This window comes from Rhinoderma darwinii, chromosome 7 (genome assembly GCF_050947455.1).
Source record: "Rhinoderma darwinii isolate aRhiDar2 chromosome 7, aRhiDar2.hap1, whole genome shotgun sequence".
NCBI classification, from domain to species: domain Eukaryota; kingdom Metazoa; phylum Chordata; class Amphibia; order Anura; family Rhinodermatidae; genus Rhinoderma; species Rhinoderma darwinii.
In genome coordinates, this window is record NC_134693.1 from 99374643 (window position 1) to 99396925 (window position 22283).

At 41.6% G+C, this 22283-nt stretch overlaps 1 protein-coding gene across 2 annotated transcripts in view; it reads right to left on the bottom strand.

Moving 5' to 3' along the window:
* CACNA1I (calcium voltage-gated channel subunit alpha1 I) overlaps nt 1–22283 on the bottom strand; it is an 884757-nt gene that overhangs the window by 290887 nt on the left and 571587 nt on the right. For both annotated transcript variants that reach the window (XM_075833728.1, XM_075833727.1), the window contains exon 6: nt 5631–5790. In XM_075833728.1, coding sequence (XP_075689843.1) covers nt 5631–5790 — 160 coding nt within the window. The remainder of the gene's footprint in view (nt 1–5630; nt 5791–22283) is intronic.

The window sequence follows — 22283 nt, forward strand, 5'->3', positions numbered from 1 at the left end:
AACTGGGTCAGGCAAAGGCAGTCCATCTACCGAGGCAACGATCAAGGCCTTTCCAGCAGGACAGTGGGCAACTGAAGAAGATCCACAAGGTCTTGGCAGATGAAATTGGCTGCATGAGCCAACATGAACAGAGTCCAGAGGTGCGCCTGCACTGTTTCTCTTGAACGGAAAATTTTAGCTGATCCACCTGCCTCGGAACCTTGGGAAAAGCAGTAGGGGATGGCAAGAGGGGTTGCTGGAAGTTGGGCACCAGTCTAGGCAGTCGTCTCTCTTGTCGAACCTCTTAAGATCTTTCTTTGAGTCTTATGTCCACTCGATTGGCAAGTAGAATCAGGTTGTCCAAGGCAGGTGGTAGATCTCAAGCAGCAAGTTCGTCCTTGATCTCGGGTGATAGGCCATGCCAGAGGGATGCTACCAAGGCCCCATTGTTCCAGGACAGCTCTCTTGCCAGGGTCCGGAACTGGATGGTGTATTCGCCCACGGAGATGTCCCCCTGGCGAAGGTTAAAGATTGCAGTGGCTGCTGACTAGACTCGTCCTGGCTTCTCGAAAACAGTACCGAATAACCGCACGAACCCTTGGAAGTCTTGGGTCTCGGGTCCCTGACGTTCCCAGATTGGGTTCATCCATGCCAGGGCCTTGCCGGCAAGTAGAGACACGTTGAAGGCGATCTTGGCTCCGTCCAACGGAAATGCTTGGGCGTGCAGGATAAAATGGATATGGCAATGGTTCAGGAACCCTATGCACGTACTTGCGTCTCCATGGAACCGAGAAGGTAATGACAGCGAGAACAGAGGATCCGAACCGGAACTGCCAGGAGGTGTAGCAGGAGGGTCAAATGAAGGAGCTTGCATAGGAGCCGGAAGGGAAGCAGCTAGCATCCATAGCTGCTATGCAATGGAGTCCACTGCCACAAGAAGTTGATCCTGTCTTGTTCGGAGATCCTGCAGGTCTCCCTGCATGGCTTGGGAGGGTGACATGCCTTTGAATTGACCAGCGGGGCCCATGTCCTGAGCGTACTGTCACGATGCAGGGTGTGGACCCACTGGGCCGTAACTCGTAGCGGGATGGCAGCTGGCCAAACAGGTATAGTATAGAGTCTATAGTCCAGAAAGGGTACCTGTGGCAACTCGGACAGTAGCAAGGCAGGCTCAGCTGGGACCAGGCAACAGGTAGACGTCAGGGGTGGAGTAGCAGAATACGACAACAGCTTCAGCACGGCACTTGACCAGGAAAGCACGGGATACAGGATACACTTGGGAACTGGAAGACACTAGGAGACCATTTGCAAGACAAACTTTGGGTAACGAACAATGCTCAGGCAAATAACAAGAGGGCAGTAGCATTCTGGGCTTGATGCAGGCTTCCTGCAATTATGCGCGCACTGGCCCTTTAAGACCATGCACACGCGGGCGCGCGCACACTCCAGGAACAGTCTCAATATCAGGAAGTGAGTGCCGGCGCCTCACAGAGGGATGACGCTGCAGGGAACTCACATGTCCATGGCCGCGACCGTCGAGGAGTAAGTCAGAACGATGGGCCGTGGCCATAGACATTACACATAGCTTGGTGTGATATGCAAAAAATAGAAATAGTGCTATTAATCCCACCCTCTATATCATGAATAAATAAGTTGAATAATATTGGTCCCAGCACAGAACCCCGGGGTACACCACTTATAACCGAGGACCATTCAGAGTAGGAATCATTGACCACAACTCCCTGGATACGGTCCTTGAGCCAATTTTCAATCCAATTACAAACTATACTTTCTAAACCTATAGACCTTAATTTACCCATTACACATCTATGAGAGACAGTGTCAAATGCCTTTGCAAAGTCCAAAAACACTATATCCACAGCGGCTCCTCTGTCTAGGCTTCTCACTTCTTCATAAAAACAAATCAGGTTGGTTTGACAACTTCTGTCTTTAGTAAATCCGTGTTGGCTGTCACTTATTATACTATTTTTTTGTCACATACTCCTGTATATAGTCCCTCAACATTTTTCAAGTCCCAAACAAGTCCCAAACGATGGATGTTAAGCTTACTGGTCTATAATTATCTGGGAAAGGCCTAGAGCCCTTTTTGAAAATAGGCACCACATTTTCCCTGCGCCAGTCCCTTGGCACCATACCAGTCACTAGAGAATCTCTGTATATTAGACAGAGTGGGACAGAAATAACTAAACTAAGTTCTTTAAGAACTCTTGGGTGTAAACCATCTGGTCATGGAGCCTTGTGCACATTTATTTTATTTAACTTATCTACCATATCTACATTCAGTCAATTCAGTATAGTAATTGATGTATTAACAGCACTGGCACCGGCTACATCAGCTGCTCTTCCTTCTGTTGTATATACAGAGCTAAAGAACCCATTTAGTAACTCTGCCTTTTCTTGATCTCCTGTGACCAACTCCCCATTACCACTATTTAGGGGTCCTACATGTTCAGACCTTGGCTTTTTTGCATTTATATACTTGAAGAATTTTTGGGGATTTGCTATTCTTGGCCATCTGCCTTTCATTTTGTATTTTTGCTGACTTTTTTTAAGCTATTTGTAATTTACAAAGGCTAAAGCTGTACCCTCCGATTTATATTTTTCAAATGCCCTTATTGTATCATATATTGCCCTTTTTACAGAAGGTGTAAGCCATGTGGGGTTTAGTTTTAGTCGTTTATACTTGTTACCTATAGGAATACATTTTGCAGATGAAGTATTCAAACTGAATTTTAAGATCTCCCTTTTATCATTTAAACCATTATTTGACATTAGTTAAATTTCAATTTAGCAATTTGTTTAATCACAAGAAGTGAAAAATCAATACTAGTTGATCCTTGTAACTTAATGCACACGACCAGAGTGGTTTTGCATTGGACAGCAAAAAGCCTTTGTTGTGCATCCGTGTGTCATCAGGATTCACGGATCCACAACAATTCACCGGTATTAGTGAACCCACAAATCCGGACCGTAAAATGACTTGTCCTGAGTTTTTCCGGTCCCGATTTGTGGCCCCAGAACGGATCCGAGAAAACCACAGTTGTGTACATGAGGCCATAGAAATGAATAGGTCTGCAATTTATCCACAAAAATGCAGATACATTTTGGTCGTGTGCATGAGGCCTTATAAGGCATTGTCCAATTTGCCTAAAAACATATACTTCCTTACCCCTAAACTCAATAATGTATACTATCCCAAACAGGGCCACCATCAGGACAGTACTAGTGGTACTGCCATTAGGGACCCGGCCACATGGCTAAAAAAAAAAAGGGGCCCACCGGACTAGCGGCACCCCCCTCGTGGGCCCCCGCAGTCCAGCTGTAACTTCTCTCTTTCCTGGCAGGCTATCAGGAGAGGGAGAACAGTAATAGTAATAATAAAACGAGAAAGGAACGGACCCTGCAATGCAGCAGGCCTTTCTGTGAAGTAACTTACGCTGGGGCCCTGAGAGGAAGAAGCTGCATGAGCAGGAACAGAAGCTCCGTGTGGAGGGAGCCACCCACCAGACAGCTCCTTCTAACCAGGGGAGGGAGGACGGAGGAAGAAGAGCCGGAGAGGAGCAGTGACACACCGCTCTCCTCCCCTCCTGCCTGCAACTTCTAACAGGCAACTGATGAAGGTTTTGCTCAGGGCAGGTAAGAAACTGTAACGTTATGTGTGGGGGAGGGGGGACTTAGCTGTAAATGCCACATGTGGGGGAGGGGATTTGTGTAAAATATTTTTGTGGGGGAGGGGGGAACCTAGCTGTAAATGCTTTATGAGGGGCAGGGATTTGTGTAAAACGTTTTTGTGGGGGAGGGTGGGACTTGGCTGTGAATGCTATGTATAGGGGAAGGTATTCATTATTTTTTTTGAGGGAGCGGGAACTTAACTGTTAGGCTGAGTTCACATGGGGATGAAAATCCAGCAGCGTATCTGCCCTGTGCGCTGCAGGCAATTCTGGGTGAAAATCCACACCAAACTGTGGTGCAGTTTTTTCCCAGAATGTCCGCTGTGGAAACTGTAGCATTTAGCCGGCCTGCCAGCAGGCCGACCTCCTGGGATGACGTTTCATCCCAGGAGACCGCTGCAGCCTGTGATTGGGCCTGTTATTAGTTTCAGCGGCCATCACATGAGTTGAAGCGTCATCCCAGGAGGTCGGCCTGAAGGAAAAAACACAGACTCCTGGGTAAGTATAAGATTATTTTTTTTGGAGTTGCGGTTTTTACAGCAGAATTGCTGCGAACCCGCATCAAAAAGCGCAACAACTGCTATGTGTTGCGGGTTTTACCTTCCCATTGAATTCAATGGGGAATACCGGCAACAAATAAGTATCAATTAGTGAATGATACAGCTGCTCTGTAAACAGTACACAAAGCAGCTGGATCTTAAAAAGTAAAAATTATTTTAATAAAATGTAATTGCAAAGTTGCACCAAATACTACTGTCCCATACTGAAAATGTGATTACAGTATGGTACAGTTTTCCCACAGCGAGGCAGGGACTCCCGGCATCGTACATAACTATGATGCTAGGAGCCCGGCTCCCTGCAGTGTGTTCGGTTCGGGAAATGTGGCCGACATACGGTCCGTATATCACTGACCGAACATGCTCTTATGTAGGTAGCCTTACATATATGCCACTATATGCCATACAGTGGGATACGTTTTGAACAAAACTGCCTGCTCCCTGGTTTCGTTCACTGTAATTGCCGTCAGCACCAAAATCGGTTAACGCATATAATGTACAAACATGAGCGCCACACTTTCCGTTGTCCACTCCTGGTAATGGAGGAGGGCCCAGACATCTTGGCTGTATGGGGCCCCGAAATTCCTGATGGCGGCCCTGATCCCAAAGTTTCACAATGCTTACCACAGTGCATGTTCCTGTGTCTTTTTAGGAAAATATGATCTTAAAGGAGCTGCATAAGATTACAGAAAAGTCTGCTTATTTTTGCACAGACAATGCTACTCTTCTCCATGGACTGTATTTGGTACTGCAGCTCTGTCCTATTCAAGTGAATGGACCTGAGCTAAAATACCAGACACATACCATGGACAAGAGTGGCTCTGTTTCTGGTATAAACAGCAGACATTTGTCTCTAACCTTATACAACCCTCCTAAAACAGCTTTTACACATATTTTTTTGAATAAGGAATTCATATATTTGTACAAGTTGGTCATGCTCACTCCTAAGCACCTTATTACAAGGCTGAATAATTTAACTCTGTTAATCTTTCCTTATAACTGAGGTTCTCCTTAATCCTTGTTAATATTTATGTCCTTCTTTGCAATCTTTCCAGCTTTACGGCATCCTTAGGCCACTTTCGCACAGGCTTATTATGAGCAGTATTTTGCATAAGTATTTTTAAGTCAAAATCAGAACATAAACAGAGACAAAGTATAATGGAAAGATTGGCACCTCTTCTGTGTTTTGGATCCACTCCCATTTTTTTGGCGTTAATATACGGATACAAAATACTTTCAAAGTATCCTTGTGTGAAAGTGTACTTACTGTGAAATGGGGCAAATGGCTAAATTGTGTATTGAAGATATTGTTGAAGAAATACATAATTTCAGTACAAACAGTCGCACATAAAAACAGCACACACATTTCTTCATAGAGAAAATCATGTACATATGGACTTACATAGTAAAGTTCTGTTCTAAGAAGCATCGATTACGAAGCAGTCCTGCCCAAAGCTGCACCCCAATAATTCCAAATATGAAGAAGACAAAAAAACACAGAAGGAGGACATTCCCCAGCATAGGTAACGTGTCCAGCAGCAAGTTTACCAGAATCCTCATACCTGCATAGGAGAAAAAGGAAAAAACAGCAGAAATGGAAGAAAAAGTAGGAAAGTGAAGTAATATGTAAAAATAGTATGACAAAGGCCAAAACAAGGACAGCATGGGGTAAGGATGACATGAAGGAGAATAAAAGATGGTCATGGATAAGGAATGGTTTGAGGACATGAGGAAGGGGTAAATGAGACAGAAGAAAACTCTAAGAATAACCCTAGATGATAGAATATTCTGCAGAAACAAATGTAGTTACTCCATCAGAAACTGATGGGTTGATTATATCAGTAGTCAAATGTTTCAATCCATGCATACAACATAATAGTAAAAGTGCATATGAGAAGCAATGACTAAATCACAACAGACAGATGGTAAAATTGGTACCACATTCAACATGCAGCAGTTATTATTGTAGTATATGCAGAGCCGTAGCTAGACTTTCCTTCACCCGGGGCAAAAGTTCAGTGCACAACCCTAACCCTGTATCTAAATAACCTGGTCAAGGTAATTCAGACATTGCGGATATCACAGCGGACATTTTCAGAAAATAAATGTAAATATTAGCATAATGAAAATGTATACAATTTTCCAATATACTTTCTGTATCAATTCTTCATGGTTTTCAAGTTTTCTGCTTGGCGGTCATTCAATAGGACCGTTCATTCTTTACTCCTAGCGGCTATGCTGGTCACGTTAAGAACACACAGGTACAGGACTGATTACAATTGCTGTACAGTTCCCAGATCTGTGTCTTATAATAAACTGTACAGCTGCAGTATGTGTTAATCACATGATCAGGACAGATTTTTATGCACTGGAAGTACACAAAGGAAGTTCATATTGAAAGAGAGCAAGCAAAGATTTTGAAAAACATTAGGAAATAATACAGAAAGCAAATGAAATAATTTCACAACTTTTCATTATACAAAGAATAACATTCATTTGCTGAATCCGGAAAATCCCATTAACGATCTACTCCTATTGCATCTAAGACGCTGTAGACATCAAAAGATTCATTATATATACTTCCGTTATAATAATATATAGATTTTCATTATATAAAGTGAGAATTGGAAAATGAACAATGCTGTAATGGGTAAAGGGAATGTATTACCTTATTTTCTTACGAATTAAAACTGTATACTAAAATGTACACAATATTTTGTAATCTGTTTTTATGTTCAGATTAATTTATATTCTATTTTCTTTACATGATTATGGGGCAGCCAACTTGCCTCAGCTGTTGTAACAACAACTGCAGAGATTTGCTTTACAGCAGCCATCTGGACATGAGAAAAAGTCAGAAAAAAGACTATTGACATAAGGTAGGGTGTTGTCAGCATGCTATGTACAGAGGTCACTGTGCAGGGAGGGGGAGGAGGGAGGAGGAGCTGTGCAGTCCCCATCTTCCGATTGTCAATGATGTAGTCCTTTGTAGTCTGACCAGCTATATAATAGAGGTGTTACCCTTCACTGAAATCCTGCTCTGTGATGATGATGAGATGACTCCTGACCCTGCCTATTGTGAAGGTACAGTGGACAGTATGAAAACAGGAATATTTCATAATTTATTATTAATATAGATAGTAACATGAAGAATAAGAAAGAATAAAACGTAAAAAATATGATATATGTTTAATACACAAATAGTAGTAGGTCATTATAGATTCTTTTTACTTGATCCGTTTTAATTAGTTTATGCATATTATGTAATATTTTCTAAAGATTGTGAAATAACCATAAAATGTATGCTGTACTAAGAAAATAGAAAAACAAATAAAGGCAACGAGTAAGATCAAATACAGCAAACTTTAATAATGGATACAAATGTTTGTTCTTTATCGTTAACAAATTTTAAGTGACTGATTTATTTCCAATTCTATTCAACTAGGAGCTATTAGGTGTGGGCTCTAAAATGTAAAACGTGCTTTTAAAGGAAGTTTTGCTGGTACTTTTATTCAAGAAGTTTATTAATATGTGGAACTAGGGCACTGTCACGTGTTGTGGTCAGGTTATTTTTTAAGATTTCTAAATACATTGATACATTTTACAACAAAGGTATGTCATAACTGCCCGTATCTGTAAGTAGAAATAAAAAAACATGTAAAGGCAGAAAAAGAAGATGCTATATTTTATGGTCACATGTTTATGGAATTCTGCCATCTGTAACCAGCATATGATCAAAAAGATTCATTAACCCCTTGCCGACACATGACATACAGTAACGTCATAGCCGGTAAGGGGAAGTTTGAAGCTGAGCCCACTCCACACTATGCGGGTGTCTGCTTTATGTTACAGCCGATACTTTAAAGTAATGGGCAGAATTGTAGCTGTCTCTGATTCCGCTCGTCTAACTATTACAACATAACATTATTTAACCCCCACTTCAATGTGGCGGACGTCATTGACAGCCGCATTGAAGGGGTTAAATGGCAGCGATCGGCGGTAACCGCCATTGCAGCGGGATGTCAGCTGTGTATAACAGCTGACAGCCGCTGAAGATAAAGCGCGCATAGTATAGTAAATGGTATAGTAAATGATGCCATGAAAAATTAAAACTTGTACCACAAAAAACAAGCCCTCATATGGCTATATTAACAGAAAAATAAAAAGGTAGGGAGGAAAAAAATGAAAATGAAAAGCCGAAAAAAGGTTGTGGCGAGGAGGGGTTAAAGAATAACACTTATACTGAATCAAGGATCTCTAGCTTGGATTACTGCTTATAGCAAAGCTGTAATTTGATGAGTTGCATTGAATGCTTGGTTAAAACCCCACAAACCAGCCTATAATAAGTTCTTAAATCTGTTAACGTTTTTTACTACATTAGAATGGCTACATATTTATCAGAGGGAAGGAGTTTATAGGAAACCCTGGGAAAAACTGAAGTGTTTATTTCATAAGCAAGACATATAAAATTCTTTAGACTGAATCCACAATATGTTTTTTTTTCTTCTCTATCCAGTGCGCTCAAAAAGGGAAGGGAGGGTTCAATGTATTCTAATTAAGGTCAAGGATCGGAGAATATGTATCCCTGTGACCTTTATATTGATACTTGTGTTCTATCTTATTGAAATAAATGATTTAATAAAAAAATAAGAAGGTAGGGAGGAAAAAAACGAAAATGAAAAAAGGTTGTCGCGGGGAGGGGTTAAAGAAAATTCATTCATATTGACTACAGATGACCCAAGAATCTCTAGCTTGGATTACTGCTTATAGCAAAGCTGTAATTTGATGAGTTGCATTGAGAAATACCCACAACTACTTTTTTGTACTTGTCATTGTTTTCTGTCCAAGTAGTCAGATTTACTAAATTCCTTTAAAGCAGTTAAAAGGACAACACATACTGGTCAACCGGGGCCCACAGAGGGGGGTGTGGACTTGCTGTGTTGCATGGGGCTAAACTGGGGAGGGGAGTCTAAGGGATAGTTAGGTGTTCACACTCTAACCTCCATACGGAGATATGGACTTGGCCTGCTAGAATCCCCTGGTCAGTACTCCAAGAGTAGACCTTGTTCGCAACTGCCAACGTAGACAGTCAAGGTACAATAACAGCATTAATTGCTCAGGCAAAGACCAATGGGGAGGGTACATTAAGTACGCAGGAAAGCTGGATGAATTTGGAGCACCACAGTCCTTTAAGAAGGATAGAGTCAGTGGCCAACAGCAGATTTGAAATAAAGCGGCAGCAGTGAAGGAAGCCAACAGCGTGGATTGGAGAAAAAACACAGCGCCGTCCGGGAGCTAGAAGACTCCACAAACTGGTACACGGCAGCGGGAGCATGCAGTACCAGTCATAACAGTACCCCCCTCCTTACTCCCCCTTCTTTTTACACTTTTTAGATTTATGAGGGAGCATCAATATGCTCCTCAGGTTCCCATGATCTTTCTTCAGGACCAAAGTTCTTCCAATGAATCAGGAAGAAGAGTTTTCATCTGGACCTCTTGGTGTCAAGGATCTTTTTTTTTTTCATATGTATTTTTATTTATTTTTTTCAGAAATATATACAGTTAAGACAAAAAGGAACAATACCCAATATAAAGCATAATCAAAATAGAATCAAAGGCAGACCACGCAGGGTCGCAAAAGTACATTCCCAAGTATCAATTTATAAAGCATTCACTGTTTACTGTAATATTAAACTTGTGATCCCACAAAGTATTGGTAGATTAGAATTCACTGAAGTGATTAATGAGTAAAAATTTTTATTTTTATTAAATAACTCTAATAACAGGGGTACAATCACCACTGTGAAAAAAGCCCCACCGTGTTTGTTTAAAAACGTATTAAATGTATACTACAATCCCTGGTTCATTTGTGAACCCTCCTTTGATTGCGTTAAATAGATATATATTGGATCAGCGTTTAACATTGGTGTATCAGTGGATGGGAACCTGCAAAACACCGGAGCCTGCCATTACCGCTCCTAAATTCCCCAGTGCTGGGGTTACCCAACGATACCGCTGTCACCTACGCTATAATCCCTTCTCATCTGACCCTACGTGTTTCTGTATACTAATTCATCAGGGGTCTATGTTTGTCATCAGTCTAGCTAAAGCGCCAGGGATAGAGAACTGTAACAGATATTCTGTTACACAATACGGAAGCGTGCTCACATGGATGTCAGCGGCACGCTTCACTAATGACTCAGAGTTAATATAATTAATACTCCTCCCCCTGGGCTGACGCAAAGCCTCGAAGATGACCAATCACTGTCGCCCACGTCATCCGTGACGTGTGGTCATGTGACTCCCGGCGCGTCAGCTGACGCACCCGGAAGGCCAGCACCAACAACGCGCCGACTGCGCAGGCGCATAGAGAGGCCGAGGAGTGCATCTCATTACTGCCCAGAGCCCTCCCATCTAGGGGACAGAGCTGACGATATTTGTATGGGAATTAAGATTGCTGTCCAACTCAACAGAGCAATCTGGCAGCCTTACGTCTAATAGACACTCTGTTCACACAATGGTATAGATGAGCAAGAATAGTATTCTAGTACATGAGCAAGAATGGTATTTGAAATAAAATAATAAATAAAGGGACAATTGTATCAACATCTGAAAATAAGCTTAGATGACTCTAAACATCATAGAAGCAAAGCTTGCTTAACTGCCTCTAATGGAACTCTCTAGAATCAGATAAAACAGGTATAATTTGTCTGTTCATTTAGACCCTCTGGCTGTGTACATGCCAGTCTGTAAATCCACTGGGCCTCTTTCCTGAGGATTAGATTGTCCCAGTCTCCTCCACGTCTTGGAGGTCGCACCAGTTCAATCGCCTGAAATATCAGGCATTCTGCTCTGCCATGGAGTTTAGCATGTACATGCTTGGATATGGGAGTGTCTCTCATATTTGTCACACACCTACATGTTCCCTAATTCGACGCCGAAATTGTCGAATAGTTTTACCCACATAATTAAGTGGGCATGAACATGTAATGAGATATACCACTCCTGCTGTTTTACAGTTCACAATATCTCGTATATCATACTCGATTCCGGTGGTGACACATTTGAATTTTCTCCCATTCTGGATGAAGTTGCAAGCTTTACAAAGTTGCAATTTAGAAAGTTAAATAAGTAAGGGTTAGCTGGTATCTGTACTCTTACCATTTTTACAGATTTACAAGGCCACATGAAGGCAGTGATCGGCTTAAGTATTCTAATGACTAATTAATAACATTTAAAATTTCTGATTTTCATAAATTTATTTGAGTTTCAAAAATACTCAGACAAACAATATATATGTACAATATATTCCCTTTGACTAGACATAATATACAAATACACCCCACATTAGGGTCTCATTTCAAAGGTTTATACAATGCATTACCAAAGAGAAAATAAAAATAACAATGGTATGTATTGTGAGGGTTTAGCATCAGGAGAGGTTGATACAGCGGTTTCTTTGTAGCCAGAGACAGGGACACCGTGCATTAAAAGTCATAACAGGGCTTTGCCTGTGTTTTTATTCTTGTCAAAGAAACAGCCTCTTGTACAACAAGGCAAAATACAAAATAAATCCTGCTCGTCTGAGCACTAACTAAACAAGATATTATCTAACTATACCAAGTGCCTTCCTACCAGGCACTGGACACAAAGTAACACAGGTCTTTACTCACATAGCATACAGGCTACTCCAGCCTTAGTAGTCTCCAGTCTGTGTCAGGGGTGAGACTCCCACACACTTTGTCTGCACCTTTTTATACACAGGCTACAGGTGCAGCTAATTGAGCAGCAGCCTTGTCCTACAAACAGAGATGGACTAGGGATTGGGGAACCCGCCCTGCTCTTCTCCAATCCAACTCCAGGCCCTTTTTTCCGGCTTTTCCTTAAGCCGAGATTGGAAAACTAGAGCTTTCTATTGCAAGAACTACTCATTCCCTGGAGCCTAGGATACATATGACAGGATTCTAGGGGAAATATACCTTCCCTCAATGACTTTACCTGTCACTGTCTCACAGTATGTATATATTTACCCCAAGAATACCACTCAGCCATACCCAATGTTCTCCCCCACCCCCCAATGCAAATGGATCTCAGGCACATATAAAGATCATATATATCAGAACAAAAAGAATAGTTTCAGATTATAATTTGAAGACACACCTTCCCCAATTTCATTGTTTCAACCTTCCCAATGTATCTGCCAAATTTTCCTTCTGATACCATGAAGTTTGCCCAAAAGATGTCATCAATTCTACAATATCACTAGTTTGAAAGTGTTTGAAAATGTTCCATTTCTGAAAGAATTGTACATTTGTGCAGTTTGTGTTTCTGCCACCCTCTCCGTTTCCAATCTATCCATCAGAATATATCTCTGCATTTGTACCAAAACTTCATGAATGGTTGGTGTTTGTGATGTAAGCCAATGTGTAAGTACACATCTCTTGGCTACCAATAACAAGGCATGTAATGCCAAAGGGCCAGGGTAGGATTCTGGTAGTGAATTAAATAATAAAGGCAGCGGGCTATTATCTAATGTTATATCCCATGTATCTTTCATTAATAGTATGACATCTTTCCAGTATGTTTTATATATGGACAGGTCCACATGCCGTGAAACAACTTTGATTTCGGTAAGCCACATCTTGGGCACGCTATCAACCTATCCAGTGACTGTGGGTTGCAAAATTAGAAGCTTTGTTAAATTTACCAAATAATTGAAGGATGGCAGGGACTTCTGTTGATAGGTTAGTGATCAGGATCACTAGATCATCCGCAAATGCTGTAATAGTATGAGTATCATTACCGACTGTCAAACCTTGTCTATCTGGGGACTGTCTTATCTTCTGAAGAAGTGTTTCCATGATCAGAATGAAAAGTGCAGGGGATAGGGGGCATCCCTGCCTGGTGTAATTTTTAATGCTAAACCGATCAGGGAGAGTACCATTAACCCTAATCGGAGCTGTAGGCGTGGAATACAGGGAAAATACTGTCGCGATGTAACTTGATGGGAAACCTATCATAGTAAGGGTAGCACGCATCAACTCCCAATTTACCTGATCAAAAACCTTTTCGGCAACTGTGCCTAAAAAAACTAGTGGTTTCTGAAAAAGGGCACGTGGTAATAGCGGGGTTAACTGGCTAGTGTCGCCCTCTCTTACTACCTCCTTTATAATCAGGGTCACTAGGGTTATGCCTAGTCCCCCTACCTTTTTCTTATACTAACGTCAATCAAATTGCTTTTGCTACTAAGTAAGGGAATATGATTGTAAGTAAATAAAGGTAATATTTATTAATACACACAGTAATCACACTTAGATAAAATACACCAAACACAGTTCACCGCAAATAACTACTGTATAGTATCAGTGTATCCCAATACACATAACTTAATATGTATTGAATACACTGACACTACACGTGGTACGGTATAAACAAGGTATCACAATCCTAATCTATGCCACCACCCACTAACCTAAACATACATATATACATTGCGTTACAATACATACACACTCACTATTTCTCCCAGCTCCCTCCAAAATATAACTGCCCCTGTACACTAAGGGTTAACGAAGAATGTGGAGGATAAAGGGTTACCAGGGGATAATCAGGTAATGGGTTATCAATGGGAAATGCAGGTAATATGCAGGCAGGTGGGAAAGGGTTAACCATTGTTGACATTGTTAGAAGCATCCAAGGCGGGATCTAATAAGGTGTTAAAGTCCCCACCTAATATCAGCATTCCCTCAGTGAAGAGAGATACTTTGTCTAGAACCACAATAAGCCAAGATAAGGGTCTAATATTAGGGGCGTATAAATTAACAACAGTAAACAACTGGTTCTCTAGTCCATTTGAGAAACTGAAAACAACCCTCTGGGTCTTGTTGCATTGTCACAAATTTAAAGGGGACTTAGTCCTAAGAGGCTATACTAGTACATCTCGAGGCTGTGGAGTAAGTAATATGATACCAATTGTGATACATAGTGTGCGAGAGGGATGGTATGTGGTTAAGACAAATTTGCGTTTCTTGAAGAAAGACGACGTCCACCTTGGATTTTGTCAATAAAGTAAAGACTTGGATATGTTTTTGAGAGGTATTGAAACCCCTTACATTGAAGGAACACATTTTAAGGGTACCCATTACAAATAATCAGAGTTAACACATAACAACATTGGAGACCAGTCTCTACATTCAACTTCAACACATGAGCATGTAACAGCGAACTTATTCTCATAACTGAAGATTGTAGGCTCCTAGGAAGGAGTACTACATCTGTCAGAGGGTTATGTGACAGGGACATCGACTTAGGAACTTGTCGATGGCCTAGCCAAGCAGATTGTGAGGAAGGGGTTTAAAGTTACCAAAACAGGCCAAGGGATCATAGCCACGCTCCGTGTTCTCTAGAGAGCTATAATTACCATAAGTTAAGTGGGATTGGGCAACAAGTAGATAAACTAGAGTATAGACTAGGACCTTTCCCTATCAGACAACCGAATTCTATCTTCATAAATCTTTGTAAACCAATTAGTCCAACAAGGAACCTTTCCATATCAGACAACCGAATTCTATCTTCATAAATTTTTGCAAAACAATTAGTCCAACAAGGAAAGGTAACATGATGAAAACATGACCTTAGAATTTGTGCATTTTAAACAGAACATACATTCACCTCATCTTGTAAGGGGTCAGACGCTCACGCCCCGACATTAATGAGGACGTATGTGTCATCAAGAAAAAAATAAAATAAATAGAAAGTATAAGTTCAGGTGGTTGAAGGGTTAGGACTTCTTGTTCTTGGGAGATCCGCTCGGAACGTCTACTGAGACGAAGAAGGCAAGTCGGGCACCGGTGTCACAGGTGATCGGAAGTCAAGATGAGATGTCAACCTGGAGGAATGTCCAAGTTGAGGCAGAGAATAGTGAGGTCATCAGGGTGTCTGACCATAACCGTACGGCAATCTTTAGTGACCAACCAGCCAGATAGGTATAACCACCTGAAAGGAACTCACTTGTTGCGGAGTGAGTCCGTTAATGGCTTAAGGATCCTCCTTTTTGAGAGAGTAATAGCTAAGACATCTTGGTAAAGTTACAGCTTCTATCTTTCTGCAGAATCTCAGCACGTTCACAAAGCTCAATAGGCCACATAGGGCATCTCTTGGTGGATCGGAGCCTCTCGGCTTAGGATGAAGGGCTCTGTGTATTCTTTTGACGACCACTTGGTCTGCTCTAGGCTGGCCCAGTAGTGTGGCATAGATTTGACAAGCCACCGAGCGGAGCGCCTCTGCCGTCACTTATTCAGGCAGTCTCCTTATCCTCATATTTTTTTTGTCTGCTCCTGTTTTCTTGATCCTCTAACATAAGATAAACAGTATTCAGCTGTGTGGTGGAGATGAGTAGCATGTGCAGTTTCAAGAGCTTCTACACGGTGGGCAATATGTTTGCTATCAGCTTTTATATCTGCCAGTTCTCTCAAGACAGGAGTCAGGGCTTTAATTAATGCTTTTGTCAGGAAGGAGCTACGAGGCCCACGGCATGAGGCGGCACGGCCCCCCCCCATGCCTGGTGGCACCGCGAGCAGCCTCTATGAATGTTACAGTTGTAGAGATGCTACATTCAATAGTATCTGCATCCTTAGGACACAGATACTATTGTACAATATGGCAGAGCAGGGAAGTAACTCCCTGCTCTGCCTTTTACTAGGCTACAGACCTATCAGGTGCAGGGACAGGATCCCTGCGCAGGCCGGCATGATGACATCACTGGAACCCATCCTGCCTACACAATGATCCCGTCGGTGTTGTGAAGTAGCTCTGTTCGTCACGGGAAGGAGGCTGTATGGCACTATCTAGAAGGGGGAGATGGGGACTGTATAGCACTGTCTACAAGGGAGAGGAGGGGGGCTGCATGGCTCTGTCTACAAGGGGGACGTGGTGGCACTATCTACATGGGGGAGGTGGGGGGCTGTATGGCACTGTCTACAAGGGGGAGGTGGGGGGCTCTATGGCACTATCTACAAGGGGGAGGTCAGGGGCACTGTCTACAAGGGGAGGTGGGGGGCTGTATGGCACTATCTACAAGGGGTGTTGGGGAGCTGTATGGCACTGTCTACAAGTTGGAGGGGGGGGCTGTATGGCACTATCTACAAGTGGGAGGTGGGGGCTGTAAGGCACTATCTACTTGGGCTGTATGGCAGAATCTACAGGGGGGCTGTATGGCACAATCTACAGGGGACACTATCTACAAGAAGAGACTGTGTGTGGCACCCAGGAGAGGGAAGTGGGCAGTAAAAAGTTAGCTATGGGGCCCAGTGTTTCCTAGTTACGTCCCTGACAGGAAGTTTGCATGCAAGATGTTGGCTGCTGGAACCTCAGAGAGGGTAGAATCTATTAGATTAATTTTTGGATGCTGTCCATACACCAGAAAGAAAGGAGGAGTGGATTTTCCACTATGGCTGCATAGACAAACTCTGCAGAAGGAAGGAGACCAGTCCACCAGTCATCTTGAAGAGGAGTCACAAAGTTTCTAAAAAAAAATCTCCAGAACATGGTTGATATGTTCCCCTTGACCATTAGATTGAGGGTGGTAGGCAAAGTGTAAACAATACATAGCGGTCACATTTACCCATAAAAAAGTGGATCCCTACATAAGTTGGGTCTAAAGCCTCATATAATAAAGTGCAAATAGTGCAAAAAGAGAGTCTGGTAACTATATCGCAGGCTGAATATGGATGAAGAATCATCCAGAATTTATAAGGCATTAACAGAAACCCAGTCCAGTAGTAAGGAGGTATACAGACCAGAGCTATGAGGGGATCCAACCCCAACACGTGTTTTTCCACGTAGCTTCTTCCAGGGTTTTTTCTATTAAATGGTTTTCTAATAAAGATATATATATATGTGTGTGTGTGTGTGTGTGTGTGTGTGTGTGTGTGTGTGTGAATGATAGTTTATGTGTGATTATTCTATAGGTGTTAATAGTTCTAGTTACACAGTTCAAAGTATTTTTGCTATATTTTGCATATATTGGCCCAATCGTCTTAGTAGGTGTTATATTAAATTAAAAGTCTAAGTAAAACCTCAAGTAACTGGCAGAGAGCTCTCCAGAACCTAGAAGTAGATTTTACACCTTTGTCGGACACGATATGCTTACGAAGTCCATGCAGGCGAAAAATGTGTTCAATGAAGAGAGTAGCCAGACAAGTAGAAGTAGAAAGCCAAGGTGATAGAAGGAAGTGTGCAATTTTATAGAAACTGTCAACTTCATTTCAGATCATGGTACAGCCAGAGGAACTTAGTAAATCTGCAATAAAGTCCATAGTAACATCAATTGTGGGGAAAATGTTTGAGGGGCTATTGAGGGACTATATACAGAATTATGTGACAATAAATAGTATTATAAGTGACAGCCAGCACGGTTTTACAAAGGACAGAAGCTGTCAAACCAACCTGATTTGTTTTTATGAAGAGGTAAGCAGAAGCCTTGACAGAGGGGCCGCTGTGGATATAGTGTTTTTGGACTTTGCAAAGGCATTTGACACTGTCCCCCATAGACATCTAATGGGTAAATTAAGGACTATAGGATTAGAAAGTATAGTATGTAATTGGATTGAGAATTGGCTCAAGGACCGTATCCAGAGAGTTGTGGTCAATGATTCCTACTCTGAATGGTCCCCAGTTATAAGTGGTGTACCCCAGGGTTCAGTGCTGGGACCACTATTATTCAACTTATTTATTAATGATATAGAGGATGGGATTAATAGCACTATTTATATTTTTGCAGATGACACCAAGCTATGCAATATAGTTCAGACTATGGAAGATGTTTGTGAATTGCAGGCAGATTTAAAGAAACTAAGTGTTTGGGCGTCCACTTGGCAAATTAAGTTTAATGTAGATAAATGTAAAGTTATGCACCTGGGTACGAACAACCTGCATGCATCATATGTCCTAGGGGGAGCTACACTGGGGGAGTCACTTGATGAGAAGGATCTGGGTGTAATTGTAAATCATAAACTAAATAACAGCATGCAGTGTCAATCAGCTGCTTCAAAGGCCAGCAAAATATTGTCGTGTATCAAAAGAGGAATGGACTCGCGGGACCGGGATGTAATATTACCACTTTACAAAGCATTAGTGAGGCCTCATCTAGAATATGCAGTTCAGTTCTGGGCTCCAGTTCATAGAAAGGATGCCCTGGAGTTGGAAAAAATACAAAGAAGAGCAACGAAGCTAATAAGAGGCATGGAGAATCTAAGTTATGAGGAAAGATTAAAAGAACTAAACCTATTTAGCCTTGAGAAAAGACGACTAAGGGGGGACATGACGGTGAATTTATGGAATAGCCTACCGCAGGAGCTGGTCACAGCAGGGACAGTAGATGGCTTTAAAAAAGGCTTAGATAATTTCCTAGAACAAAAAAATATTAGCTCCTTTGTGTAGAAATTTTTTATATTCCCCTTTCCAATCCTACTTCCCCTTTCCCATCCCTTGGTTGAACTTGATGGACATGTGTCTTTTTTCAACCGTACAAACTATGTAACTATGTAACATAAAAGAGAGTCAGGAATAGTTAAAAGAAAAAACAAGTCTGCTGGCATTTGATGTGAAACTTTATTTTGAGCACAAGTTGAACAAGCAACTGCCTAATTCTAAATGTCCCAAGGCAGGGAAGGCCACCAGTAGTGATGAGAGACTAAATCCATATTCCAGGATGTCCAGAGAACTTAAAATAATTACTCCAATGAAGAATTTGTTTTCTTTGGTTAGGTGAAACAAAAGATTTCCAGGAAGAATGTTGAGAACTTCAGCTGGAGCCACCGTCAAAATATAAATTGGGTCGGTGATGTATTGGGGTTCTGGATCTGGATCTTCTGAATCAAAGGAGCAAAATAAGGCATCTGCCTTGACGTTTTTGTCTGCTGGTTGGTAATGAAGGAAAACATTTAAATGAGAGAAGAACAAATCCCAAGAAAACTGACGAGGATTCAAATAATGTATCGTCTGAAGGTACAGCAAATTTTTATGGTCGGTGTAAATTGTGACGGGATGATGAGCTCCTTCTAACAAATGTGTTTATTCTTTGAGGGCCAACTAGATGGCCAAAAGTTCATGGCAACAATGCCATAATTCTTTTCGGCTGGGAAGAAGGCTTTGGGGAAAAAAAAACACAGGAATGGATTTTACCTTCATCTCCTTTCTAAGAGAGAACTTCACCTACTCCTACTGATGAAGCATCCACTTTCAGAATAAAAATGTTGTGGGATCCAGCCTATGGAGAACTGAGGACGAGGATAAGGACAGTTAAAAACCCTTTTTAATAAGAGCAGAGATGTGAGCCACCAGAGTAGAAAAATGTAGCATGAAATGCCCATAGTAATTGGCAAATCCTAAAAATCGCTATATGGCTTTGGTTCTTGGGGATGAGGCCACTTGAGTACTGTAAATTATTTTGCTGGGTCGATTTGAAGTCCTTGGTCAGAAATTATATGATATAGGAAAGGCTAACTGAATCTTTAAAAAATACACTTCTCCAGTTTGGCATAAAGATAGTTCTTGAGACACTGCAAGACAATACACACTGGTTTGTGAAGAGTGCTGATATTTTGGGATAAAACAAGAATATCATTAAAGTACACCACAACTCAAATGTATAGGAGATCTCGCAAATATAATGACCAAAAGGCATGACCAAATACACAGTGTCCATCTCTAGAATTAAAAGTACCTTGTATTTTCTGAACGAAGAAGAAGTCAGCTACTGCAGGGACAAAGATTTGTGAATAAACCCCCTCTCCAGGTTTTCCTTGATGTAAAGTTACAGAGCTTCAGTCTCAGGAATGGACAATGGATATACTCTATCCCTAGAAGGCGTGGAATTGGATTTCAATTCAATTGTGCAAATATAAGGTCTTGGTGTTTACAGAACATATCAGAAAAACTGGTCTAAGGTTTTGGCAAACCATCCAGAATTTGTTCCACAAGCTGAGACCTGGGGGGACGGATGTCAGACACATCTAGTTATGTTGACCAGAAGTCTAATCAAAAACTTGTGAGTGTTTCCATATCCAGGGAAGGACCAGGAGAAGAGGACTGAGGGAATTTCTCAGTACATAGAAAGAAATTTGCTCATGATGGAGTTCTCCAACATGCATGGAGATGGACTTGGTAACCAGGCAGATGATTTCTGGCAATAATTCTCCATCCACAAAAGCAATGGAAAGAGGCTTGTTCAACTGTAAGGGTATGTGCACACGAGAACTGGCTTTTACGTCTGAAAACACAGACTGTTTTCAGGAGAAAACAGCTGCGTCGTTTCAAACGTAAATGCTCCTCCTCGCATTTTGTGAGGCGTCTTTGACGCCCGTAATCTTGAGCTGTTCTTCATTGAATTCAATGAAGAACGGCTCAAATTACGTCCAAAGAAGTGTCCTGCACTTCTTTGACGAGGCAGTCATTTTACGCGTCGTCGTTTGACAGCTGTCAAACGACGACGCGTAAATGACAGGTCGTCGGCACAGTACACCGGCAAACCCATTCAAATGAATGGGCAGATGTTTGCCGACGTATTGGAGCCCTATTTTCAGACGTAAAAGGAGGCATAATACGCCTCGTTTACGTCTGAAAATAGGTTGTGTGAACCCAGCCTAACAGAGGCATCCAATACCTGGTAACTAGAGATTGACAGAATTTTTTTTTTACCTGTGGTGCCAAAATCCAGAAATGCTTGAACTGTAAAGCGAACTCCAGAGGTGGACAAATTAACTGGCACAGTCATTTTTTGAGTCTATGCCTAGGTCAGCCCCTCCTACTTGCCCAATGTATTGGAGCTTCCTGGTCTCACCGGACAATCACTTAAAAAATGTGTTTTATCTCCACAGTACAGACACAAATTATTGGTGCACCTTCATTGGCTTTTTTCTATGAAGAGCTTGAAGGGGTTGTCTAGTTTTTTTTATTTTTTATTTGTAGAATAGGAAATCATACAGTTTTCTAATATACATGATTAAAAATTCTGCTCACATACCTTTCTTATAGTGCATGACGCCCCTGTCATGGTAGAATGGTATAGCCCACAGAGTAGTCCTCTGTAATTCATCCACAGGCTAACTGTATATGACTACAGATGGCGTCAGTCATGTAACTTCCCCCTCTACATACACACACATACATGTGTTGGGGCCACATAGAGGAAACATCCTAAGTGAAGAGCACTAATGGTTGAATAATGATGAACAATTGCTTCACTATCCTTGTATTCACTGTCTCTAGATTATTTTTAACCCCTTAAGGAGACAGCCTGTAAGGACACAGCCAATTTTTCAAATTTGACATGTGTCATTTTATGTGGTAATAACTCTGGAATGCTTTTATGTATCCAAGTGATTCTGAGATTGGTTTCTCGTGATATAATATACTTTATGCTAGTGGTAAAATTTGGTCGATATATTCAGTGTTTAGTTGTGAAAAAATGCAGAATTCAGAGAAAATTAGCAAAAATTTGCATTTTTCTAAATTTAAATGTATTTGCTTGTAAGCCAGATAGTAATGCCACACAAACTAGTTACTAGTTAAAGAGGCTCTGTCACCAGATTTTGTAACCCCTATCTGCTATTGCAGTAGATCGGCGCTGCAATGTAGAAAAGAGTAACGTTTTTATTTTTAAAAAACTAACATTTTTGGCCAAGTTATGACCATTTTTGTATTTATGCAAATGAGGCTTGCTAAAGTACAACTGGGCGTGTTTAAAGTAAAAGTCCAACTGGGCGTTTATTATGTGCGTACATCGGGGCGTGTTTACTTCTTTTACTAGCTGGGCGTTCTGACGCGAAGTATCATCCACTTCTCTTCAGAATGCCCAGCTTCTGAAGGTGAACAGACACAGCGTGTTCTCGAGAGATCACGCTGTGTCGTCACTCACTTCCTGCCCCAGGTCCTGCATCGTGTCGGACGAGCGAGGACACATCGGCACCAGAGGCTACAGTTGATTCTGCAGCAGCATCGGCATTTGCAGGTAAGTCGATGTAGCTACTTACCTGCAAACGCTGATGCTGCTGCA